Source organism: Neovison vison, chromosome 2 (assembly GCF_020171115.1).
Source record: "Neovison vison isolate M4711 chromosome 2, ASM_NN_V1, whole genome shotgun sequence".
NCBI lineage: Eukaryota > Metazoa > Chordata > Mammalia > Carnivora > Mustelidae > Neogale > Neogale vison.
The window spans coordinates 149,348,391-149,371,516 of record NC_058092.1 but is presented as its reverse complement, the minus strand read 5'-3'; the positions used below and the strand labels follow the sequence as shown (position 1 = coordinate 149,371,516).

Sequence of the window (23,126 nt, the reverse complement as noted above, 5' to 3'; positions counted from 1 at the left end):
TGGTTTCTCAGATGTCAGGAGAACCAAGTTTTAATTAATTTATTTATTTTAAAAGATTTTATTTATTAATTTGACAGGCACAGCGAGCGAGGGAACACAAGCAGGGGGAGGTGGGAGAGAAAGAAGCAGGCTTCTGGCTGAGCAGAGAGCCTGATGTAGGGCTCGATCCCAGGACCCTGAGATCATGACCTGAGCCGAAGGCAGAGACTTAACCCACTGAGCCACCCAGGAGCCCCGAGGGCAGGCATTTTAAAAGGCTGAGGATGAGGGGGAAGGACCTCAGCCAGCCTCAGATGGCGCTGGGCGGCCCATAGCTGGTAAACAAGTATGGATTTTAAATACCATAAAAGCACTGAAAATATTTGCTCCCTCCCTCCAGCCCAGTTGGGTGGGCAGACCCCAGGCTGACTCCAGGTGAGCACTCAGGAGTGAGTGCTCTTGAGCCGGTGAGCCCTTGACCTTGAGGATGTTAAGGGCTTCAGGCAGCAGCCTCTGGGGCCAGTTGTGGAAGGCAGCCTGTCGCACAGGTTACTGCGAGCAGACGCGGGAACGCATTCCAGGGCTTGGCTCCGTGCCCGGCACATCACGAATACTCCACAGACAGAAACGAAACGGTACTACAAGTCAGAATAAACAGCACGAGGGCCCAGCAGTAAACAGCGAATGTTTTTTAAAAGTGTGATAAGAAATGGTCACGGAGGGGCACCTGTGTGGCTCAGGTGGTCAAGCCTTTGGCTCAGGTCGTGATCCCAGGGTTCTGGGATCAAGCTGCATATTGGGCTCTCTGCTCAGTGGGAAGCCTGCCCCTGCTTGCGTTCCAGTCCTCTCTCTCTCTCTCTCTGTAAAAAAAAACACAAACCCCCCAAAACCCAAAATCTTAAAAAAAAAAATGGTCATGGAGTGGGGGGTCCCAGAGAAGACAGACCGTCTCCCCACTACCCCCAGATGCTAGTCACCCTCCCTCCCCCGGCAACGCACCAAGAATGACTGCAGCCATTGCCAGAGAGTGTTATCTATAAAGTATCTTCTCTTTATTTAAGTTAAACAATTTTCAAGGATGGTTTCCATCTATAAAATGGACAAAGTACAAGCTCTGTACAGCAGTTCTTTTTTAAAAATCAACTGGAAAAAAAATTACCAAACTATATTTTGAATTTGCAAAACATACTCACAGAGACCATCATTTTAGCTTTGATGAAGACATAAGAAAGACCACCACAGAGAGGACAACTAGCTTCGCCACACTTTGCTCAAAGGGCTCTTAGGAGAGAGAATCTGTACTTGTAAAAACTGGAGTGCGAGGGTGGGATCGTCCCGTTGACTAAGAAATACGCAACCACAGGGAGTCACTTTGGCACACTGTTGTCTTGTAAACATAGCTCACCTCCAGGAAACACGCCCAGCCGCACCTCTGCTCACAAGGCCCACGGGGTCCCAGGCTGCTGCACCCACTCCCCTGCACCCCTAGCTCAGGGTCGAGGAGCGACCCCAGAAGGAGCCAGGTGGGCCCGTCCTGATGGTACAGGCGCCATGAGGGTTCTGGGTGGGGTGGGGGTGTGCGAGGAAAGGACGCGTCAAGGACCTGACTCGAATTTGTTGCACATCAAAGCCAAATGTGTTTGCTGGCCATGGGGTATTTTTCTGGTGAACATGGGCAGTGGCTCACAGGGGACAGGGTCTGAGAGGAGGACCCAGGTGCCCCGGGCTGAGTCTGCCTCCTGCCCCACCTGCACTCAACAGCATTGCACAGGTACCCAGCCCTCTCTCCGAGGCCTCCCCGTAGTCAAGACCGGTCTCTGAGACAAGGTGTGCAGCGGTAACCCAGCCACGGCCACCCTGTCCACTAAGCGTACGTCTGCCTAGTGGGCAGAGGCCAAAAGGAAGGCAGGACAGTCCGCCAGCCACACCTCCACGCCTGATCCCAGTGACCCAGAGCAAACACACATGGGCCTTTTTCAATGGAGGAAGAAAACACAGTAGCGCTCCCTTTTGGAAACGGGAAACAGGCAGGGAAGAGAGTGGCACTTTGCAGACTATCAGCCCAGCAGAATCTTCTGGGCCACTTCTTACTCTGTGACCTCCTGGGCCCTCCCCTCAGGGCCCAAGGAGGTGCATTTCTGACACACTTCCCACCACGCGGGGTGGCCAGCCTCTCTGAGACTGGGCGCACATGTGGAAGGGAGAAGGAAGGAGGGCGGGGCCCCTCCGTGGGAGGCCTGGACTGCCCTGTCACCGTGGGGCCACTGCAAAGGCAAGGGGGGTTGCTGTAGGGACATTCCTGGGCATCTCTTCCTGTCATGACTTTTAGTTCCTAACAGGCTTGTGGTTTATACTGACATCTGCTTCCTAACACACAAGCCTCCTGCTCTGTGCCCAGAATCCTCCATGACCAAAAGCAGGCCCCTGGGCCAGGGAGGGACCACGTGAGTAGGACAGATTCCAGAGCCCAGGGACCAGCTCCCAGGACACACACAGTTCGCTCCATGACAGCCCAGGACAGCTTCCTATGGTCACCTACTGGGAGCTGGAAGCCTGGGTTTGGTTTTGTTTTTTTGTTTTTTCCTAAGAGAAAAAAAAATTAATTTAAAAAGACCCAAAGTAATGTTTGTCAAAAAAATAACCCATCCTGGTTTCCAGATACCAAGGGCACAGAAAGTAGGTTCCAATACCGAGCAGTGGCTTGCAAGCTGAGCCAGTGGAGGGGCCCCCAGCACCCCAGCCTCCTGGGGCCCAGTGGCAGGGAAGCCCCCCGTGGCCCCCGTAGCACCTGCTCACTGGTGGGGCTCCGGGGTGGGGGAGGCGCTGGAGGCCACCTTCTCCCCACCCCAAAGGGCCCCGTCCCTCTTCCTTACGGCCGTGAACTAACTGCTTTGTGGGGAATTTACAAGATGAGGACGACCTACAGAAACCATAGGGAACTGACCGTACATTCTTTCTTTTATATATATTTATACTTACTGTCCCACCGTAGAAAGTTCCTATTCAAATAGAGCAAGTACATCATGTGGAAGAGGGGGTCTGTGCTGGGAAGACAGCGGGAACAGAGGAGTGGGGACAGGGACGTACGACGTAATCCTGCAAAATGACTCGGGTCACCATTGCAGAAACCAGACATGATTTCGATGGGATCAAAAATGGAGATTTCCAGAGTGTTCCTCACGGTGACACAGCAGCGATGCCCCTTCTGCTCTCCCTGTGCCGCGCTGGGGCCCGCGCCTCGGCCGTCCCTGGGGGGTCGCTGTGGGCGGGGGGAGGGGGCGGCCTCCGAAAGGGGGCCCAGCCGCCTCCCGTGGGTCGAGGAGAGCGGGTCTCTTTCCCAGCCTCTTCGGCGTCCACCCAGGCCCTGTGCCTCACACACGTTCTCCGACGTTCCGACCATGATGGAATACTGAGGTATATAGTTTCGCAGAAAGTTCAAGAAACATAATCGAAAACAGGATCTCCAAACTCAGCCGGCCGGTGTGGGGGCCCGGTGGGGGCCGCCTGGCGGGCTCTCCTACTGCTGCAGGTTGAGTGTGAACTTCCACTGCTGAGACAGGGCGGGGCCGCACACCTCCACGCTCAGGCCCCCACTCTTGGCCGCGCGGCTGTCCAGGCACAGGTTGCTGCCCACGTGCCGCAGCTTGGAGTTGCCCTCGATCTGCTCCCATTTCTGCAGGAGACAGGAGAGGGCCTTACGGTCACAGCGCACACAAGACGGAAGGGGACAGACCCATGGCCAGGGTCTCCTAGCTATACGAAAAGCAAAAACGCCAAGACTTGTTTTCTTTTTTGGTGGTGGTGGGGCGGATCTCAGATCATACTGGAAGAGTTAGCTGCTGCGCGAAGACCAAGCAGCCCCAGGGCCGGCTGAGCATCCGGGAAAGAAACCTGTGCCCTCTCCTGGGCTCGCAACTCTAAATCTCCACTCTGCGCCTGCCAGGGCCCGCGTGTCCTGCCCCACCCCTCATCCAAGCTCCAGCACTCTGGGCACCTGCCCATCCTCGGTCATTAACCCGAGCACTGGAGCTAGAGTGCCTCCTGGGGGGAATGTGCATTCATCCACAAGAAGGCCTCATCTGATGCTATTTCGCCTCCAGAGGAGCCCTAGGAAGCTGAGTCAGCTCAAAGAGGACCCCGATCCTGCCCCTGGCTCCTGGAAGGCAGCCCCGCCTGGAGGCTGTCACCCGGCGGCACTTCCACACTCCCACTTAGGGCCTCGGGCTCAATTAAACCAGGGGAACGGTGTCAGCCAGCCGAGAGGGAAAGAGATGCCTGAGTGGACAGAATTACCATGTTGAAGAACCCGTTTCTATACCATCTGTTCTCTCTGCGAGTCTGTGAGCTCCTTGGTGGGTCTGAGAAACCTGTCTCAGCCACTCCGGGGGCCCCCGGCACTCTGCACGGCAGGGACCGAGCAATATTTGCTGAGTTCCAAATGCAACTCCTGTGAGCACAGGGCCTGAGGTCTTATCCGAACGGCCTCCCCCCAACCAAGACCAAACCCAACAACCAACCCACCTTCAACCGACCAGCTAACCACACTCCAGTCAGTCAACGAGTAACCCAACCAACTCACCAATTCACCAATGGATCCGCCAACCAAACAAGAAAGAAAACAAAGCCCACAGCCTTGCCTAAGGGAAGTCTAAGGCCCCCCCACCCTGCTGTTTACCCCATGTAAAAGTCTGTTTGTTCTTTAAAAGAAAAAAAACGATCACACTTTTTTCTCCCCAAAGCTCTCCTTTCATTAATAGAGTCTGTGATTCTAATTAATTTTTTACACTGTGTGCACTCAAGCTCCTTTCCGTAAGTATTTCTGCAAATCCTTTTGACACCACGGAATTGAATTCGCCTCCTCTTGCCTCCCCTTCCCGATTCGGCAAATGCACACACAACACGAACACACACACGTGCCTGGAAACCAAACAGTCCAGCTGGCAAGAAGGTGTGGCTTTGAGATAAAATTAGCTGAGGAGCCTCCTCTCAGAGGGCAAGTGGATGGGGGGAAGGAGGCAGGGCAGGCAGAGAGGAACCCGGCACCCCGAGAACCGGCCTTCTACGCGAGAAGAGGATGCTGGGATGTTCTCACGGGGGCCCTGTGATACTCACTCAGGCTGCCGCAAACCCAGAGCTTCTGCCAACAGTGAAATTCAGGGCAATCAGCTGAGCATGGGGAGGTCACGGCTGCCTGCCTGTCATTCCTCCTTTCTGGCTCCCTGGCTGTCAGTCAGTCCTCACTCGGGCTTCTGCCGTTGTCATGTAAAGTGTGTCTGTGGTGCAGACAGCCCTGTGCTGCTCTGAGTGGCCAGGAATCAGGCTTGACAAAGAATGTGGAATGAATGGAATCTGATTCCCTTCTCTGGAGGGGCTCTGCCTGTCAGGTGTCAAAGCCTCAGCTAAATGGAAGGTCTTTAAATAAAATAATCAAACTCCAGCACTGTCTCTAATCAGGGGTCGGATTTCTGGGCCCTCAAGGCTCTGCTGGAACAGGGCCACAGGGCTCCACACCTGGTGAGGTCTCGGGGTCAGAAGAGCTGCCTGCAGGACACTCCCTTCCCCTGGTGTGAGCCTCTCTGAGGCACCCTATGCTTCCCAAGAACTGGGATTGCACCAGGAACACCTGCCCGTTCTGGAAATAAGGTGAGCTCCTACTGAACTCCTCTAGGGGTTCAAGCGTCCATCAGAAGCCAGGCTGGAGTTCCACAGAGCCGGGGACAGACCCCACAACCAGGCCAGGGATGGACAGATGCAAGTACTTCCCTGACAGCCGGGATCGAAGCCAGGGATCTGGTTGCGGCCTGCGTCCTCCCAGGTGACACCACCTCTCCTTCGGTAAAATGTCTCGGACAAGAAGCCCACTCAGGCTCCGGGCTGTGGTTGGCTCTGTGCCTCCATTTCTCTACATCTATCTATTCCATAAAAAGGGACCATACGGAGACAAGCCAGTGCTCCCCACGGTGGCATGTCGGAAGGTATAAATCCGCAGACACTCGGGAAAGAGAGTGTGTGTATGTGTATGAGGTCTCACCCACTTGAACTTCCTCGTTTAGCATTTTTGCAAATTTAAAAAGCAGAAATATTTAATGAATAAATAAGAACAGGCAATTTTTCTTTGAAATACCCGGTAGAGTGGAAAGAATGAGAACGTCACCAGAAATAAGCAACAACCGACTGGTGGCTGACGAGAGAGGTGTGGCGCTAGGTCTTTCCTTCGGGGCCGTGGGTTCATCAGCACACGGAGTGAATCAGAATGAAAACACCTCCCTTCGGTGACACGGTGATGAACCTTGCTTTCTCTTCTAGTACTTCTCTGTAGGTCAGTGCTGTGCTTACTTCTCGGGGGGTTCTGCGTCTGGGCCAAGGTCCCTGCCTGCTGTAGTCCCTCCCATCCCCCAAGGCCATGCACCTGCGTGGCCCCCTGTGCTTCCGCTTCTGTGGAGAAGTCACGAGCCGGCGGGGCCTCCCTTCTCCCGGGCCCGAGGTCTGCGCCTCCGCTCGCCAGGGATGTGAGGAGGCAGAACACGGTGGGCTTCCCGGGCACCAGCACATGTACCGCCACCCGCCTCTCTCCCGTGTTCGCCAGCACCACCAGACACACACCCTCAGGACACGCACGTACGAGGGGCTGCTACAAAGAAGGGACCAGCGGCTCCGCTTACCTGCACGGCGCGGGGAGGAGGAACTGACCTGGAGGCGCGGGGGCCCCTACCTAGTGAAGGTGCTTCCAGACCCTCGTAGGAGCCGAACTCACAAATGTGGCCCCTTCCCCTCCAGTTTTACTGGAGGGTGAGGCACAGACAGAAGCAGATCAATCAAGAAGCTGTGGAAGGGGGCGGCCAGCTGGACCTCCGACTCTTTGATTTCGGCTTGGGTCATGATCTTGGGGTCGCGGGATCGAGCCCCGTGTTGGGCTGCACGCTGGGCAGGGAGTCTGCTTGCCAGTCTCCGTCTGCCTCTGCCCCTCCCCCTGCTCTCTTTCTCTCTCTAAAAAAAGTGAATGAATCTTTGGAGAAAATAAGTTATGGGGAGACATACCCCGGGATGAGGGCACTCACGGTGGAGCCGCCCACGGGGGGCCGAGGACAGAGGACAGGAGGCACGCTGCCCCAGCCGGTGCGCATGGAGGCCAGGCGGCCTTCTGACCATGCACAGCCCGCACGCAGCGCGAGCACCCCAACCCCACGTTTGCCTGGCATGGGGCTCACGGACACCTGCCGCCGGCCAGGAGCTACCCAGCTTGGTGGGAGATGGCGGCCGGCTGGAGCCGAAGTCCAACAGGGCAGCCTGACGGGACAAAGGAGCGGGGTGGTCGAGGCCACAGGGGGCATGCGGGAAGGCTGGGCTGAGGGGCAGGGGTGCCCTACCTGTCTGGTGTCGTTCTCTCGGCAGCCCTGCAGCTTTACGACAGAGCCCGGCGCCCGGTCCACCACCGTCAGGCACAAGTCCATGTGTTTCACCGACTTCTCCTTCGTCAAGGCCCATTCCTGGAACACAGCGCCGGGGGTCAGGGCTGCGCCACGCACATGGCTGTGGAGTGACGGGGCTCGAGAGGGACAGGGTCATGCCGCTGAGCAGAGATCCCAAGCCCCCCAGCCGACTCAGGGCCGACACGTGACTTCTTGCTGAAGGGCAGGTCTCCACCTGGACGTGCCAGGGCTGGGGGGCGGGAGTGGAGGGCCGCCCAGGGAAGCGCCAAGTTCACCGACTGACATGGCAAAAGCGCTCGGAGAACACGAGTAACTAAGATAAACGGTATGAGCGTTTATGAGGTTTCAGCCCGGGGCGCACGTCTGAGCGCCCCACCACCCAGGGCTCTACCACGGACCGGGAGCTGGGAACACGGCGGCCCACGCATGGATCCCCCAAGGCGGACGAGTCAGGGTCGACATTCCCGCCTGCATCATTTTGGAAAGACTCTGCCCCCCTGCAGTGTGGCTTGGAAACAGCCTTTACGAATGTGGATTGTAATGTGTGAAGATGGAAATTACACATGGAGCGTGTAGCGAAATACGCAGCATGCGGCCTCACTGCGCAGTGAGCTGGTTTGCGGACACTCCCCAAGGCCTGAGCTCCCTAGGGACGGATCTGGGTATTTACACACACACCCCTCGTGCCAACACCAGGCGCCTACTGTGTGCTCGGCACTGCTATGCCCAATGAGAAGCTGTTATTACCCCATCTCAAAGATGGAAAACTGAGCCAGAGAGTGCTAAAATAACTTGCTTATGATTTTTATAACACACACACACACACACACACTAAGGGCTGAGAGCACAATCACTTATAGGACACTCTAAAAGGACAGGACAGGGGAACATGGAGAAGATGGGTGAGGAAGCACGAGGCCCCAGGCAGAAGGTTCTCGGAGGGGCCATGGGTGGGACGGGAGGAGACAGCTTCCAACCTTCACTCTAGGACCCGACCCTTTCAAATGGGTCAATTCCTAAGTGAGCCTTCAGGATCCAGAAGCAGCCAGGCAACTTCCAACCCAGAGTTCCAGCGGGACACACTCCCTACCAGCGTATGTCTTTCTGCTCTCCACCCAGGAAAGCTGCTACGACTCAGCCATCCTTCCTGTGACGGTCCACGGTGCCCCGAGATGCCTCAGGTGCCCTCCCAGGGCCCGGCCCACGGCGGTGAACAGTCAGGCAAGGCCCCGACCTCCCGGGGCTGGCTCTCCAGCGGGGAGAATGGCTCACCCACGGATAATGTACATGGATAATTAAATGCGACAAAGAAATTATTTTTCTTTCTTTTTTCTGTTCTCAGGGGACAGAGGTAAGGGAGGGAATAAATTACCTTTTAAAGAAGCCTCACTGTTCAGTGCCCCGGTCACCTTGGAACAGATGGTCTGCCCGAGACAGGCAGCCAGTCTGGGCTCCGGAGAAGCCCCCTGGGCTGTTGGCAGCTTCCTCCTCTCCTAGCAGGGAGGCAGACGGGGTCCGGGCCGCCTCCTTTTCTTTGGCTTCACTGTTCTCACCTTTTAATGAGTGTTTCCCAAAGTGTGCTCCGCGAGGGATTCTGTGAGAAGTCTGTTTCAGGTCAAGTAAGTTTGGGGAACAGTGAGTTTGGGCCACGTGTCTTTCTGCGAAGTCACACATAGGCCCTCCGAGGCCCGGGAAGGCTGAGCACAGAAGAACCTGCTCTCACTGTCTTCCTCAGCCTCTCTCAGACTCGAGAGCATGAAGCCCTGTCCCATCTGTCCCCATCGGTCCCTGGCAGTGAGCTCTGCAGAGCATCCTCTGGGAAGGGCCCCACGCCACCCTTGAGGGTCGATTCCAACCTACCGTCAGGCTGTCCCCCCCACAGCCAGTGCCTCCGAGGTCCCAACGGGCACTCAAGAGCCACCTGTATCCCAGGGTGGCATTCGATGCCCGCCAGGAAGGAGCCCGCGCACCCCACCTTTCAGTCACTGAGATACGCATCGTGCCTCCAGCGGGGCTCGCGTGAAGTACTGGCACGAACCCGCCCCCACTCGTGGGTAAACCTCTCGATGCTTCTTGGAAGCAGGTGTCTAAAAGACACTGGAAGGGTTGCAGATACTCAGGGAAAGCTCACTTACAAATGTTTCTACAACCTCCTTGCTATTGTGTGTTTAATTATTTTACAGCAGACTTTACACTGAATTCCAGGAAAACTAATTCAGCTGTGCAAACAACAGAGCTGGCTGCCACTTTGTTCTTCTGTTGCATTTCAATGATCTGCATTTGTAAAATAAAGTTCATAAATATTTAAGAATTGCTTTTTTGAGCTGCCACTCTTAAAAAAGCACGGCCATTAATTTCCCCGCTTCCTGGGTGTCTGCTGAGGCTCCGCCAGAAACCAGATAAGAAGGACGGTGTCTACAGTTAGGAAACGCCACTTACCCTCTCATTTCTCACCCAGGCGGCACAGCACTCAAACAACGTTGCTTTCCGTTGGTACGGACGGGCCTCCTCACGGGAGGGTCACGCATCGGCACACCTGCAAGCAGCACGCCTGGGCCCGGCCTCCTGCTGCCCCGGACCCTCGCTGCCCGAGGTGGTGGCCACCACCCACCTTGGCTGAGCCAAAGGGCTGAACACCTGACCTCCTCTGTCACACCGGCTACATTCTGAGTGCTCTGCGGCCACACGGGGTCCGTGAGAACCTCACCGGGTGTTGCAGATGGAGGACATTCTCAGCAGACTGGGCAAGGCTGCTGGGGCTGGTCTAGGCTGCTCTTTAGGCCACAGGCTGGTCCACGGAGGAACATGGGCCCCCAGGGTGTGGGAGAAACCCGTTGCCCACTGGTGTGGGCTCCTCCACTAGAAAACCCTCATGGTGCAGTGGCTTGTTCAGAATCACCTGCCTGGGGAGATTTCACAAACCCCAGTGCTCTGGGACTTCAGGCCGATAAAATCAGGCTCTCTGGACGGGGGAACCTGACATCAGAATTTCTGGAAAGCTCTCAGGGTGATTCCAGGACAAACTCACAGGAATCAGGCTCAGAGATGGTAGAAACCTGCTCCCTGGACAGGCAAGACTGGGTGCTCCCGTCCAGGGTCCCCGAGTGCCCCACAGCTGGCCCAGCGGGGACTCCGCAGACATCTGCTGGGGGGAGGGAAAGCTCCTCTGGCCCAGTGTGAGAAGAGCCAGGGTCTCACAAGGGCAAAAGGCAAAAAAAGAGGGAACGGAATGCTCTGCACAGGCCATACTGTCTGCTCTCCCCGGCAGCTCCATGCACAGCACTGGGACAGCCCAAGTCTGGGCGTGGCCATGGCCCAGCACCATCAGCCCCACACACAGCTGGGAGCTCCGGGTGGCCTCCTGCACTGTCCCAATCTCCTCCTCCCCCACACACGGCACCCTGAGGGCAGCTCATGATCAATGAACTCCTGTGCCTACGAACAAGGAGACTATAACCAGGACAGCTGTGAGAAAAAAAGGGGGAGCTATGCAAAACCGCGCAGGGGATGGGCATGAGGGAGCCATGTGCCCGGCAGCCCAGGCTGGTCAGCCTCCCCATGGGCTTGCAGAGCGGGGTTCATGGGCTCAGAGACCAGCCTGGAGGCAGGATCTGGGGATCCAGAGCCACGGCCACCAGCCAACACAGGTGGGGGCTACCACGCAGACCACGGAAGCTTTTGTGACCAGCCACGGGGTAAAAGGTACCATCCATCCCCGAGGCTGTGCCACGTGGGCAAGAGCCACACACGGCACCCAGGACCGAAGCTGGTGCCTGAGCCCGGGGAGGGCAGGGTGGGGGCAGCGGGAAATCGCTATCGGCCACCGTACATACCTTCCAAATGCATGGAGTCAGCACTGGTCAGAGCTGCTGTAAGGGTGGACCCCGTAACGGTCACTGAATCATCAGAACGTTGCACACGTGACCGAGGGGAAACCCCGGTGACTAAACGGGGGCAGGGTGAGGCCAGCCTGGGATGGGACCAAGTCTAACAATTGAGATGGCAGGTAACGCGGGGCCGCGCCGCCTCTCAATCCTAACCCGCACACCAGTGCATTAGCCAAATTCTGAATTTCGGCCACGAGGACCAGAAGCGCCCCGGGGCTTAGCAGGCCCAGGAGTACGGCCCCGCTTCCGGAGACTCATTGGATCCACTGTGTTCCAGGCCGTCCAAAGCTTCCCTTTTTGGAAGGCAGCACTTCAGTATTTTCATTCCGGCTTGGCCAGAGACAGATAAAACCCCGCGTCTCCCGGCGCCCTCAGCCTCCGCCTCACACCGAAGCCCCAGACCTCCTTGTGCTGCGTCCCTGCACGGCTTCCTGCAGGCAGACCTGTGCCATGTGCCACTGCTGTGCGCATTGGTGGGACCCCGAGCCACGTGGTCCCCAGCAGAAAGTGGAACCACGGTGTTTCAATTTTAGTATATGCGCTGCCGAAGCGAGCAGCCACAGTGAGTTTCAGACCGAAGGCCTGACAAGGACACGCAGAGACACTCTTGGCAGGCACGGCGTCCTCTGTCCCTCCTGTCCCCACCCAACAAACCTGGCCTGACTCAAGTCTTCCCTCCTACTCTACTTCTTCTTCCCTCCTTAGACCTTTTCCTTCTGGCCGACTCCTAACACCTCCTAACGTTTTGAAATACTCAAAATCCACAAACCAGGCTGCACCCCAAACCAGGCTGCACCCCGAGGCTGGCTGGGGGCTCACTCCAAGCTCAAAGCCTGTCCCCGGGGAGCACTTGCGGGACCGAGAGGCCAGGCTCTGAGGACAGAGGTGAGACCCTGGGAGCCCGGGAGTGGCATGTCTGCGCTGGGCCAGCCCTGGCCGCCGCCTGAAGCCACCTCCCCCTCTCTTGTCTAACTGAGGATGTCCAGACTGGTCCAAACAACTGTTAAGATGACATCACCAAGTGAAGAGAGGTGACGAAACATCTGGGGGTCGCGGTCCACCCAGATACTCCCTGGGGGGATTAGGAACAACCAACTTTATGTAAAAGCAGGTGCCCTCTCTTAAAGAGAATTCTATTTAAAGGAGGTTTTGTGATCAGAAAATCTGAGAAACACTTAGTTAATCCCCCATCCCCCAACGGCCCCATTTAAACTGTAGGTCCTCAGAGAGCTTGGCACGTTCTCAAGGAAATAAGAATACTCTAGCATGACCCAGACTCTTCTGGGCGCAAAGCCCACATTTTACCAAATACCTGTAATTTTTTTATGGGAAAACTGCTATTCTAGAATATTGTCTTCCGGAACATATAGGCCATGTTAGGCCCAACAGGCCTTTACTTCTCTGTCTTGTTTTCAGTGAGGACAGAAAGTGTGGGGCTTTATGCATCCAGGACAAGCTGTCTGTATGTGTCAGACTGAAGCTAGTAATTGTTAATATTCTCTACCTAAGCCCATGTTATCTAACAGGCAGGGGCCGATAATGACTCTGGCGGCAGCCGCAGGGTCTGTGCCTATTAAAACTGGGGCCCGAGCAGGTGTTTATGAGCTGGTCGGAGACCAGACACAGATGGAGACACAGAACAGGTGCTCTGGGGACAAGCACATGCCACAGGGATGACAGAGGTGGTGGCAAGATGAGGAGGAGGAGGAGGAGGAAGGCCACCAGCCCTGCAGGCCTTGCCTTGATGAGAGATGCCGGATGTCGGTGGTGACCGCAGTGTCCCTTGCTGTGGTGCAGAGGCCGGCCCGCTCCGCGCATCGCTCAAGATCTGGCGCATCCCACCCCGAGCCCGGGGCTGCCTGCCTGTGGGTGACCAGCCAGGGCCGCAGGCTACCTCAGGCCTGCGGGTGACCAGCCGGGGCCACAGGCTACGTTAGGCCTGCGGGTGACCAGCCGGGGCCGCAAGCTACCTCAGACACCGTGGGTCACAGGAGAAGCAGCAGCAGGGACTTGCAAACTCGGGGCCCGCCCCTGCAGGGGCTGCAGCCCACCCCCCACACATACCTGGTTCCCCCCTGCATTGTGACACTCGTAGACGCCAACGACACCATCCGCAAAATGTCCCAAAGTGTCCAGGCAGTTGGTTCCCTGCTGCAAGGCCCCAAAAGCTATATCCTGGTGGTCAGGGACCCTGGAAAGCAAGAGGAGAACCATCTGCTTAATTCCACAGGTCCCCCGACTCCCTCCATGCACCCCCTTACTCGGCGAGTCCGTCTCCGGCAGCAGGAACCCTGAGAGGGGAGGGACCCCTCCCACAGGCGGGCTGTGTCAGCCGGGCAGCATTTCTCGAATGCCCTGGATTTCTAACCCGGAGTGAAGACTTCAAGCTGGAGAAGCATTCTTTCCGTACCAGGAAAACGTTTCTGGAAAGGGAAAGCTCCTCTACTCCTCACTGTCAGCCTGTTGGAAGTTCTTCAGAAAAGTAATTCACGAGGTGAGACCCCACGGCCCTGGGCTTTCTGGCAGACTTGGGATCTGACTGACCTTTACCTGGCAGAGGGGAGAACCCGCGTGGCTGTGTCTGGCAGCCGGCCACTGACAGCACTGGCACGTGTGGGCGGGGCCACATGCTTCAGGATTCCACCCGGGGCTGTGCTCAGCCTGGGCCCCACACCCGCTGTGCCATCTCTCGCTGTCCTCCCAAACCGCAGACCCTACTGCACAGCAACTGTGAAGCAGATCTGTTCCAAGTATCACGGAACACATTTCACTGCAAGCACATGGAGCCCAGGGCCCGGGGCCCGGGGTTGGGGGGTGCCCAGTGAGTGGCAGTGTGCACTACAAACACACATGAATGTCAGGTCGGTGTCTCCCCTGCCGGGCACGGATGGGGGGTGTCAGCGTCCCCCGCCAGTGTGGGACTCAGTGTTCTAGACAAGTGGCACAGGCCCCCGGCGCCCCACAGCAGGGGTGTGCATAAGGTGAAGCTGCACTCACTCTGGCTGGTAGCAGTACCCACCACATCACAGATGACCATGACGGCAAAAGCACAGTGGTCCCCACGATGGGCTGCAGGCCACAGTGGGAAGCACTGCGCGGGCTGGGCGAGAGACAATGAGCAGCGGCTGCCCGCGGGTGACCAAGTCTGCTCTCGGGCCCCAGAGCAAGCCGCCTGTCACAGACGGGGCCCAAGGCAGGAGGAGGCCTGCTGTCCCCACTGCTGGGGGACAGCTGGATGGCTGTGAAGAGCAGCCGGGAGGCACAGCTGCATCAGGGAACGCTCAAACAAACCTCGGGGACAAGGGCTCTGAAGGAGCTGTTAGCCTGAAGGATAACGGTGGTGACTCCAGCTGCCCCTGCGTGGGAGCCACGCCCTCGCTGGGCAAGGAGGAATGTGCCACGTTAAAGCAAAACCCGTCTGGCAATCCCTTTACGAGGATGACGTTCGGATGGGTCCCGAAACCCGAAGACCTGCAGGCCTCTGAGGAGGGTCTCAAGGGCTCCCCGAGGGAGCGGAGCGGCCATTAGCGCAAGAGGAAGCAGCGGGTGTAGACAGAAGCTGCAGGAAGCGGGGCCCGGTGTTAGTGCCTGACGCAGACTGGAGGCGGGGGTCCGGTCTCCGGGCTCTGCTGGGTGCCGCCCTCTGTTCACGGGACCACAGGATGGGCACCGGCATCCGGGCAGCAGGAGCGAAGCGGGAGGGTGGTAGGGGGGCAGGGAGCGGATTCATTCTCTGGTCTCTGCGTGTCAGCGCTGCCCTCGGCTCCAGCGCAGGGAGGCTGGGCAGAGGCACCTGCTGCACAGGGAGGGACCAGAGCCGGGGGTGCTGGGCACTGCCCCTTGGGCCACTTACAGAGAGGTTGAGACAACAGCCCTTGTCCTCTCGCCAATAGGGCGTGAGCTAAATGAGGTGCCACCTGGGACTGTTTCCGCCTCTGTGGAGAACGGGAAGGTCACCCAGCAGGAGGCTGCCATTCGGGAAGCACTTCTCAGCTGTGCTTAGGGACAGCTGCGGGGTGAGGACACACAGCTCTCGCTGGAAGCCCCAGCTCCCGGCCTCTCACCAGGGCCACAAGTTTAACTTGGTCACTTCTCAGGGCCTCCTGCCTCTCTGACATCCATGGCTCCTAAGCCCTAGCAGAGCAAGGCCCCGACCCCCCGCGGTTTACTTACCTTAGCTCCGGGTAGACGTTTTCCAGGTACCACTTGAAAGGCTTGCAGCTAAGTTTCTTCCTGAGCTCCAGTCGGCTCTGAATACTGGAAAAGAGGGAAACAAGATTCCTTCACCAATTTCGAGAACGGACAAGCTCCTTACATCCTATCTGGAAAGCTGCTGAGGGGAAGAGGACGGAGGCAGACAGTGGAACTTGGACCGTCCACGCTCCTGTCCCCGTGGCCCTGGCCCACCTCCCACATGCCTCCTGCCTTGGGCCCTTGCCCTGCCTTGAGTAGAGGCCCCTGCTCTGAAGCCTGGGCGACGGTTCTCGCCTCGGGCAGCAGGATGATTCGTGGGGTGCGGGCTGAGCACAGGCTCCCCCACCACCCGCCAGGATCCTGAGCAAAGCGGCAGGAGAGGCTCAAGTGACACTCACTTTCCATAAGGAACGTTTCTGGCGGAAGGCACTGCTGCGTAATAGAAATTTTTGTATTCGTCCATCCAGACCTCTGCTGCCCGGCGGGTGTTTCTAGAAACAAAATAAGGATTCTTGAGCTGGGATTTGCCTTCTTTCCGTCAGCGTCAATCTGTGTGCACTTGTCTGCTTCGAGGGCTATTTGGGAAGGGCCCCCAAGGTGGGCAGGCAGCGGTGGCAGGGATGCAGAGAGCAGGCTGTCCCTGCTCGGCACCCAGACTGGTGGGTAGCGGGCAGTCAGCGGGTGCTTACTGAGCAAATGGAACTCGCCTTCTCGTCTTTCACAGAAACAGATTGTCAAAGAGCAAAAGGCAGTTAGACCTGCAGCACAGGCAGGTCCTGGGAGGAAAAGACTCAGGCTGGACCAGCAAGAAGGATACAGCGCGTCACCACGGTAACCTGCATCATGTACGCTGGGGCAGTTGGCACAGGGGAGAACAGCCAAGGAATCCTTGGCCTCTGCGGCCCTCCTCATCATGGCTGCAATGTGACTAGACAACTCTGGGGAAAAGGTAAAAATAGGTAAGTACTATTAAAAAGACTTTTCCCCCTGCAGACCTGAGCTGAAAGAGTGTTCGGTTTGGACAAGGACAGGTGATGGGAAGGGGAGAAAAGCTTGCAGCCCCACACCCGGGGCTCCCGCCCACTACACCGTGCTGGAGGGACCCGGATGGAACAGTCAAGAACACCACGTGCTTAAATCTCAGAACTGCACCTCCTTACAGCTCAAAACCATGACGCGTGATCAGTTAAGGCCACTGGAACAAGCTACATGGGCATACAGGGCCGGTGTGCAAGGCTCCCACGAGTGTGGGCGTCAGAGCTGACCTGCCCGCACCCCCCGCAGGGCACGTATGAAGCAGCATCATACAGTTGAGCCTCTCTGCTCCCAGGTCCCGGACTCCGTTCCCAAGCAGACTCACGCTTCCTTAAGGTCCCATACAGAAGACATTATGTTCTTTCAAAAGAAATGTATTAGGGAGGCAATGTTCACCTTTGAAAAGAATTCCTTTCCTTTACCATAAAGGTCTCTTAAACGGCGAGCCTTTCAAATGATCTGAGCTACAGTCATTAAAATAACTCTTGGGGCGTCGACTCTCACAACGTGACATGTAGCCCTTTCTCCTCTTCGCACGGAGATGAACTGTTGAGAACGCCACTTACGAGACAGGCAGGACAACACGAAGGAATGCACCCCCTCCTCTGATCCGGCACTTCCCACTTCTAGAAACATACCTCCAGGAGAGTATACAGCTGAAGATAGGCTCACTTCAGCATTGTTTATAATGGCAAGAAAAGAAAATTTAGAGACCCAAGACCATCGCCAGGAACATGATCAAAGGAATGGATGACCGGAGCTGCTGGAAACCGGCGGACGTTCTACGGGCGGCTGTGGAACGAGTCCCCTGACCTGCTGTGGGGTGACAGCCCAGGGCTGGAGGTCTGTGAGGGCGGGGTCAGAAGAGAGGGGAGGGGAGGGGAGGGGACAGGAGGGGAGGGGAGAGAGGGGTCCACCATGATAAGATGGCTCCCTTTGGTAATGAGATGGGAGACCTTTTCCACTCTTGCTCTGTAAGAAATACACACGTACAGCCGTGTGTGTTTAAAGATTCGATGTGTCTGGGATGCTGGGGCATACGTGTTATTTCTTAGCCGAGCCAATCAAATACTCTTACCGGGATTCTGGGGGCTTACGGAGTGGCCCATGCCTCACCTCACGCCCCATCCCTAACCCGCGGTGTGACTTCAGTGCTCTGGGACCTGGACCGCTTGTAGGTAAGACGAAAGGACTGCACCCACGCATCTCTGAGGTCCCTTTTAGCCCTGACGGCTTCAATGGCTTTTGCAAATTCTGTTTGTATAGTGGTTCTTAATCTCCTAAGTCATTAAGTAATTAAGCCATTTCTTAATTCCTAAATACGAAGCACCATCTTTCTGTCCAGTTACTAGAGAAAGACCTGTACGTAGCCTCAATGACTTAGCGCCGTGCCCTGCTCGATGCTGGGTTCGGTTCATTCATTCAAACGTTTCTTCGGTACCTATGAGATGCCCAACAGTCCTCTTGGTGTGTGGCAACAGGGGCACCCAGAAGGGTCCGCTTTGATGTGTCCTGGTTCCCCTCACTTGCACTTCCCTCCGCCCACCCCCATACTCAGCGCAAAGCAGCTCCACCAGGAAGCGGGCAGCAGAGAGAAGGTGTGGCTCACATGGGCCAGCTCTACGGCTTGGTGGTGGTAGCTGAAGAAAGTTCGGTAAGAAACTAACTCGAAACACTGGTTTCCTCTGTTTAATACCAATCATATTAATAGAGTGTCGCCATTAACTCTAACCCTAAAACCAAACGTCTGTCTAAGGCTCAACTGCACCACTGTGCTACCGTTCTGACGGGGACCTTCCCTCGCCCCGGGGGCTCTAATGAGCACATGTGTTTAAGCTCACACACAGCGCCCTCCAGTCTCTTAAGGGGCTTGTGGGATGCCAACTGGAAATGCAGTGAGAAACACACCAGCGGGATCACTCTCATCCAGTCTTACGGGATGTGGCCACCATCACCGGGGACTGAAGTAAGAATCTGCAGGTGCGTCATATCACCTTACCCCGCTGAGTGTGGGTGACCACATGCAGAGCTGGCGTGGTAAAACAGTGCCTGTAAGACCCCATGGGGCTACCTGCTCCATTCATTCATTCATCACTTACTCACTGACTAACCCACACAAACGAGATCAGCCTCCACACCCTGTTCTGGTGCCCATTTCAATCTGTACCTAACGGACAAGTTCCAGCCACCCTGGCACTAGCGGCCCCTGCAGGTCTGGATTAGAGAGTTCGACATGTGGGATGACTTGGAATCTGGAGCTCGACTGCCCACGTGACCACACGGCTCTGGCACTTTCTGCCTGTGTGAACTTGGTCTGCGGGACTCCTTGGACACACCTCCCTGTGCCTCGGTTTCCTTTATGGCACTTAGTTCACAAGGTTTTATGAGAATGATGTGAGCTAATATCTGCCCGGTACTCAGAACAGCTAGACGCGCACAACATACTATATGAATATTAGCTATTTCTGAAGCCCAATTTTTAAATGGCAAAATACTTAAACCAAAATGCCACAGAACAGAGGACATCAGAGAGAATTTGGAACTGGAGGGGGACTTCAAAAATAATATGATTCTACTTCCTTATCTTTTAGCAGAGTCCTTGGAGGCAGAGGGCCGTGGAGCCTCATGGAAGGCCAGCAGATCTCTGCTGCCCCAAATACAGAAAGGTTGGGTCTGTCTTCTCTCCAGGCCTTTAGTGTATGGACAGGCTCCTGGGCCACAAAACACAGTGAGGACATTTCCTATCTAAGGAAGAGTGCTTTTTAAAAAAGAAGCGTATAAAGCAACATTCTCTGTGTGTTAACACATTCTTTTCTAAAAGCCCGCCATGGGCTAGTAGCGACCAATGGGATTTGGGTATTTGATATGTCTACACAGGAGGTTTTGGGGGAATCTTGCATTGTCCTTGGGGAAAAAAAAACTAATCATAGTTTGATTTTGTAGAGCTCACTGGATAAGAACATACTTTTGTTTCTAATAAGGAACAGTAACGAAGCAGACCACATTTGAGAAAGGACAGAATTTGAAAGAAGACCATTTGGTCAGAAGTAACTTGCTGTTTGACATCATTAAAGTTTATCACAACTCAGAACTCTACTCTGAAACTACCTGCTGTGTGATACGTGTGTACTGTGCGATCTGTACTTGGAATCCAAGTTTTAAAATACGACACAACAGAGAAGCTAGTTGTTCTCCCCAACTCACTTCCACCCTCTCTCAAGTGCTCCTAGTTTGTGGGAGCAGCAGGTCAGCAAAGTCCTAGGACCGAAGGTCATGGACTCGCTCTTAATTCCTGGCTCTTGGTCTCCAGCCACGGCCAGGCCACGGTCAATGCTGCCTGCTGGAAGGTGGCTGGGACCTGGCTCCCCCTTTACTCCCACCTCTCCTTGGCCTGGGCCACAGCAACAGCTCTTAGAAGAGCAGGGGAGGGGAGGGACACTCACACCAGCATTTCCTCCTGGTGTCACCTCGCTCGTTAAAGCTTAAAACAGAGAACTCAGGTACCTGCTCAAAGGTCAGGCGCCTCCAGCAGCTTCCCCTGGCCTCAGAATAACATCCGGTTTCCCACGACCCACACGGCAGCTTGTCTACTTTGTCCTCCTTCTCTCGGCTCTAGTCCCGCTGTCCTCCCGCTCTGAAGTCATGTTGACCTCAGCACCGAGGGAGCTGCTCGTCCTGCAGGGGCTGAACTGAGCGCCACCTCCTCCCCTGGCTGTGGGCCCCCCTGCAAACCTGTCCCCGTCCCTCTCATGCTCAGCCACAGGACATCTTGCCTGGTTCATGGCATTTATCAGAGGTTACAATCATCTTATTCAGCTACTCATACCCCGGGCTGACTACTCCCCCCTCCGGAGGCCAGGCGGGCTGGTTTATATGCTGTTCTATCTTTAGCATGAAGAGAATTCCCTAGAAAAAGCCGTGGGCCCACGACTGGTAATTCGCCTGTTTTCTTCAGAAAGCTCTTGGTTTGGCAGCTTCGTGCTTGCCGAGACGTACCTAGAATCTACCGTAAATCTGATCTACATGCTGTGTAGATTTTCTGGCTTGAGTTCAGTACGGCTTAACCTACACGCTGTTCACACTTATTCCTTGGACGGCAATACATACAAAAAAAAATAAGCTCGTCTTCTCCACGATCGTGTTTCCTCGTACGCTCTTGGGGGTGCACCGCTGTGTGCGCTTTCCCACACGTGTACAGATAGGTGCAGTGACCACCCAGCGGGACGCGGCCCAGCACCCGCAGCCCCGACAGTCCCTCTGCAGTCACGCCCCAGCCCAGCCCCGTCCGCCCTCCGTCACTGTGGCTGTGTCTCTCTGAGACCGTCCTAGGGCGCGACTTCTCAGCACACTGCCCTCAGGAGACAGGCACGTTGCTGTGTGTACCGGTGACCCTGGTCCATGGCATGTGGTATCCCGGTGGAGGACACCTGTCTCTGTGCAGCCCAAGGCTAAGTGTCTGGGTCGTGGTCACCGATGGCCTGGTCACGACACTTACCGGGCGAAGACCGTGCCGCTGCCACCCGGGAAAGTGTAGGGGTGCTGCTTCCGGAACACGTGTCCCACGCGACTGCAGGGGACGATCTCCAGGCTGCCACCGCACTGCCACACACGGAACGAGATCTCTGAGAGGAGGAATGAGACAGGGTGACTGACAGAGCCCTGGGCTGCTGTCGCCCCAGGTGGGGCACTGACGCCCGCCCACCTGCCACCGTCCCATCGAAGGGCACTTGTGCCCTCAACGGCTGAAGGAGATGGGAATAAGGGAGCTGATTCCCTCCAGAACACACTCTGGAACTTTCTATGGTGCAGACATCCGACACACCCCGGGCTCCTGGCTCCGTGTCATACTCCGTAAAGTAGGTGCAGTGGATCTGGGAATCAGCTTGGCTCTAGGGAGCATCTCACAAAGTACATGTCTGTCAGGTCATCAAGTCGGGGACCTTAAACGTACAACTTTAACGTACAACTCAACAGAGTTGGAGAGACAAAAAAGAGCGAATGAACACTCACACTCGGTTCACCAGGAGGGGGTCTCTACAATGGTGTTATTTGACAGAAATGTGAAATGATGTAGACAAAAAGGAGAGAAATATACAAATTACCTACGCTGGGGCAGACGCAATCGTAGATTTTAGGACAGATCTGAATTATGGAAGTCAATGAGATCAATGTTACCAAATCCCTTGTTTCCACTAAATGATTCTATTCCAAGTTCAAAAGAGAGTGAGCACGTGGAAACGGTTTTTCAGATTCAGATGAGTCACCCTAAGAAAAATGTGTATCTTTGGTCTATTCTGATTATAAAGGACCCTGGCCATAAGACCACACATGTCCATATAGCATCGCAGTATTGAACAATAAAACGTTTGCACTGAATCCTTCACTAGCTGGTTTGGGACCACGGAGTATGACATTGGCACTTGCTTCGTATACACTGTTAGAAAAGCCATCGCTGAAGGTGTGTAAACATCAAAAGGCACGAAATGGCCACACGGTAAAGCTTTGATCGTAACTGCAGTGGCCACCGTACACACCATCTTCCTCTCAACTTCCTTTCCATGCACTGAGCGCTACCGTACACCTGGGCTTTCTCTACCCGGGAGAAAAAAATGCTTCCCTTAAGCTTCACAATTTATGCTTATCCATAACTGTGCATTATTAGCAGGCTTCCAGTCACCCGCGGAGTTCATAGGTGCCTCCTGGACTACAGCAGTGACCAAAGACGCTTGAGTTAGTCACAGATCCCTCAAAGCTGGCCACGGAGTTCCCCAGCCAGTCACCAGTGGTTCGCCTGCCAGGACACAGAAGCCACCTGCAGGAGTACGGAGATGCCCAGGGCTGGCGATGCTCAGGCCAACACCAACACACTCACCGCCCTGAGCATCTGTCCTCCGACAAAGCTCGGCACGCGCTGGCATCTGGAACAGCCCGGCATCCGCTGACCAGGCACCTGATGTAATCGCTAGCCATCTGGGGGCCGTAGCCAACGTCGTGGTTGTTATGAACAGGCGCTTCCTCGACATCAAGAACACAGTGAGGAGGCCAGATGGAATCCACAGAACCAGTAGTCACTGCTCCAAGTATGGAGGGGTCAGGGGTCGGGGGACTACAGTAGACCCCGAGTGAGGTGCTTGGGAAATCCTCTAGGCCAGGCCTCGTCTGTGGCAGCAGGTGCCCAGACTGCACAGCTGACGTCGAGGAAACACCCCAGTGGCTGGAAACAAGTGACCCAGGCCGCCGTTCCGGGCCTTTTGGAACCAATCCCCTCGCAGCCTTGAGAAACGCAGGGGCATGGCCACCCCAGCCTCTGCAATGAAGGGCTTCTGATTTTCTTTCTTCGTGTCCAATAACACTTTGAATAAGAAGTTCTCTGTATTTCAGGACATGAAATTAAACGTATGTTTGTCTAACCGGAACATTCAAAATTGGGGTTGGGGGGAGGAAGGTCCCGTGGCTGCTGTAGGGGGAAGCCCTGAAAGGAGCGGGGTCCACTCAGGGATCTGGGCGGGGGATTTTGAAGACCACGCATGATGACTACGTTCAGCTCTGATTTCACTTGAATTTGGGGTCGCTACAACGTAGGGAATGGCTCCTCAAGAGA

General features: G+C 55.8%; 1 protein-coding gene across 1 annotated transcript in view; it reads right to left on the bottom strand.

The window, feature by feature from the left end:
• Positions 1-1,009: 1,009 nt before the first annotated feature.
• Positions 1,010-23,126, bottom strand: part of GALNT2 (polypeptide N-acetylgalactosaminyltransferase 2) — an 87,375-nt gene continuing 65,258 nt past the window's right edge. Inside the window, exons 10-15 of the mRNA XM_044239301.1 lie at positions 21,021-21,147; positions 15,889-15,981; positions 15,470-15,553; positions 13,361-13,487; positions 7,347-7,466; positions 1,010-3,652 (exon numbers count right to left, since the gene is read on the bottom strand). Coding sequence (XP_044095236.1) covers positions 3,497-3,652; positions 7,347-7,466; positions 13,361-13,487; positions 15,470-15,553; positions 15,889-15,981; positions 21,021-21,147 — 707 coding nt within the window. The 3' untranslated portion in view covers positions 1,010-3,496. The remainder of the gene's footprint in view (positions 3,653-7,346; positions 7,467-13,360; positions 13,488-15,469; positions 15,554-15,888; positions 15,982-21,020; positions 21,148-23,126) is intronic.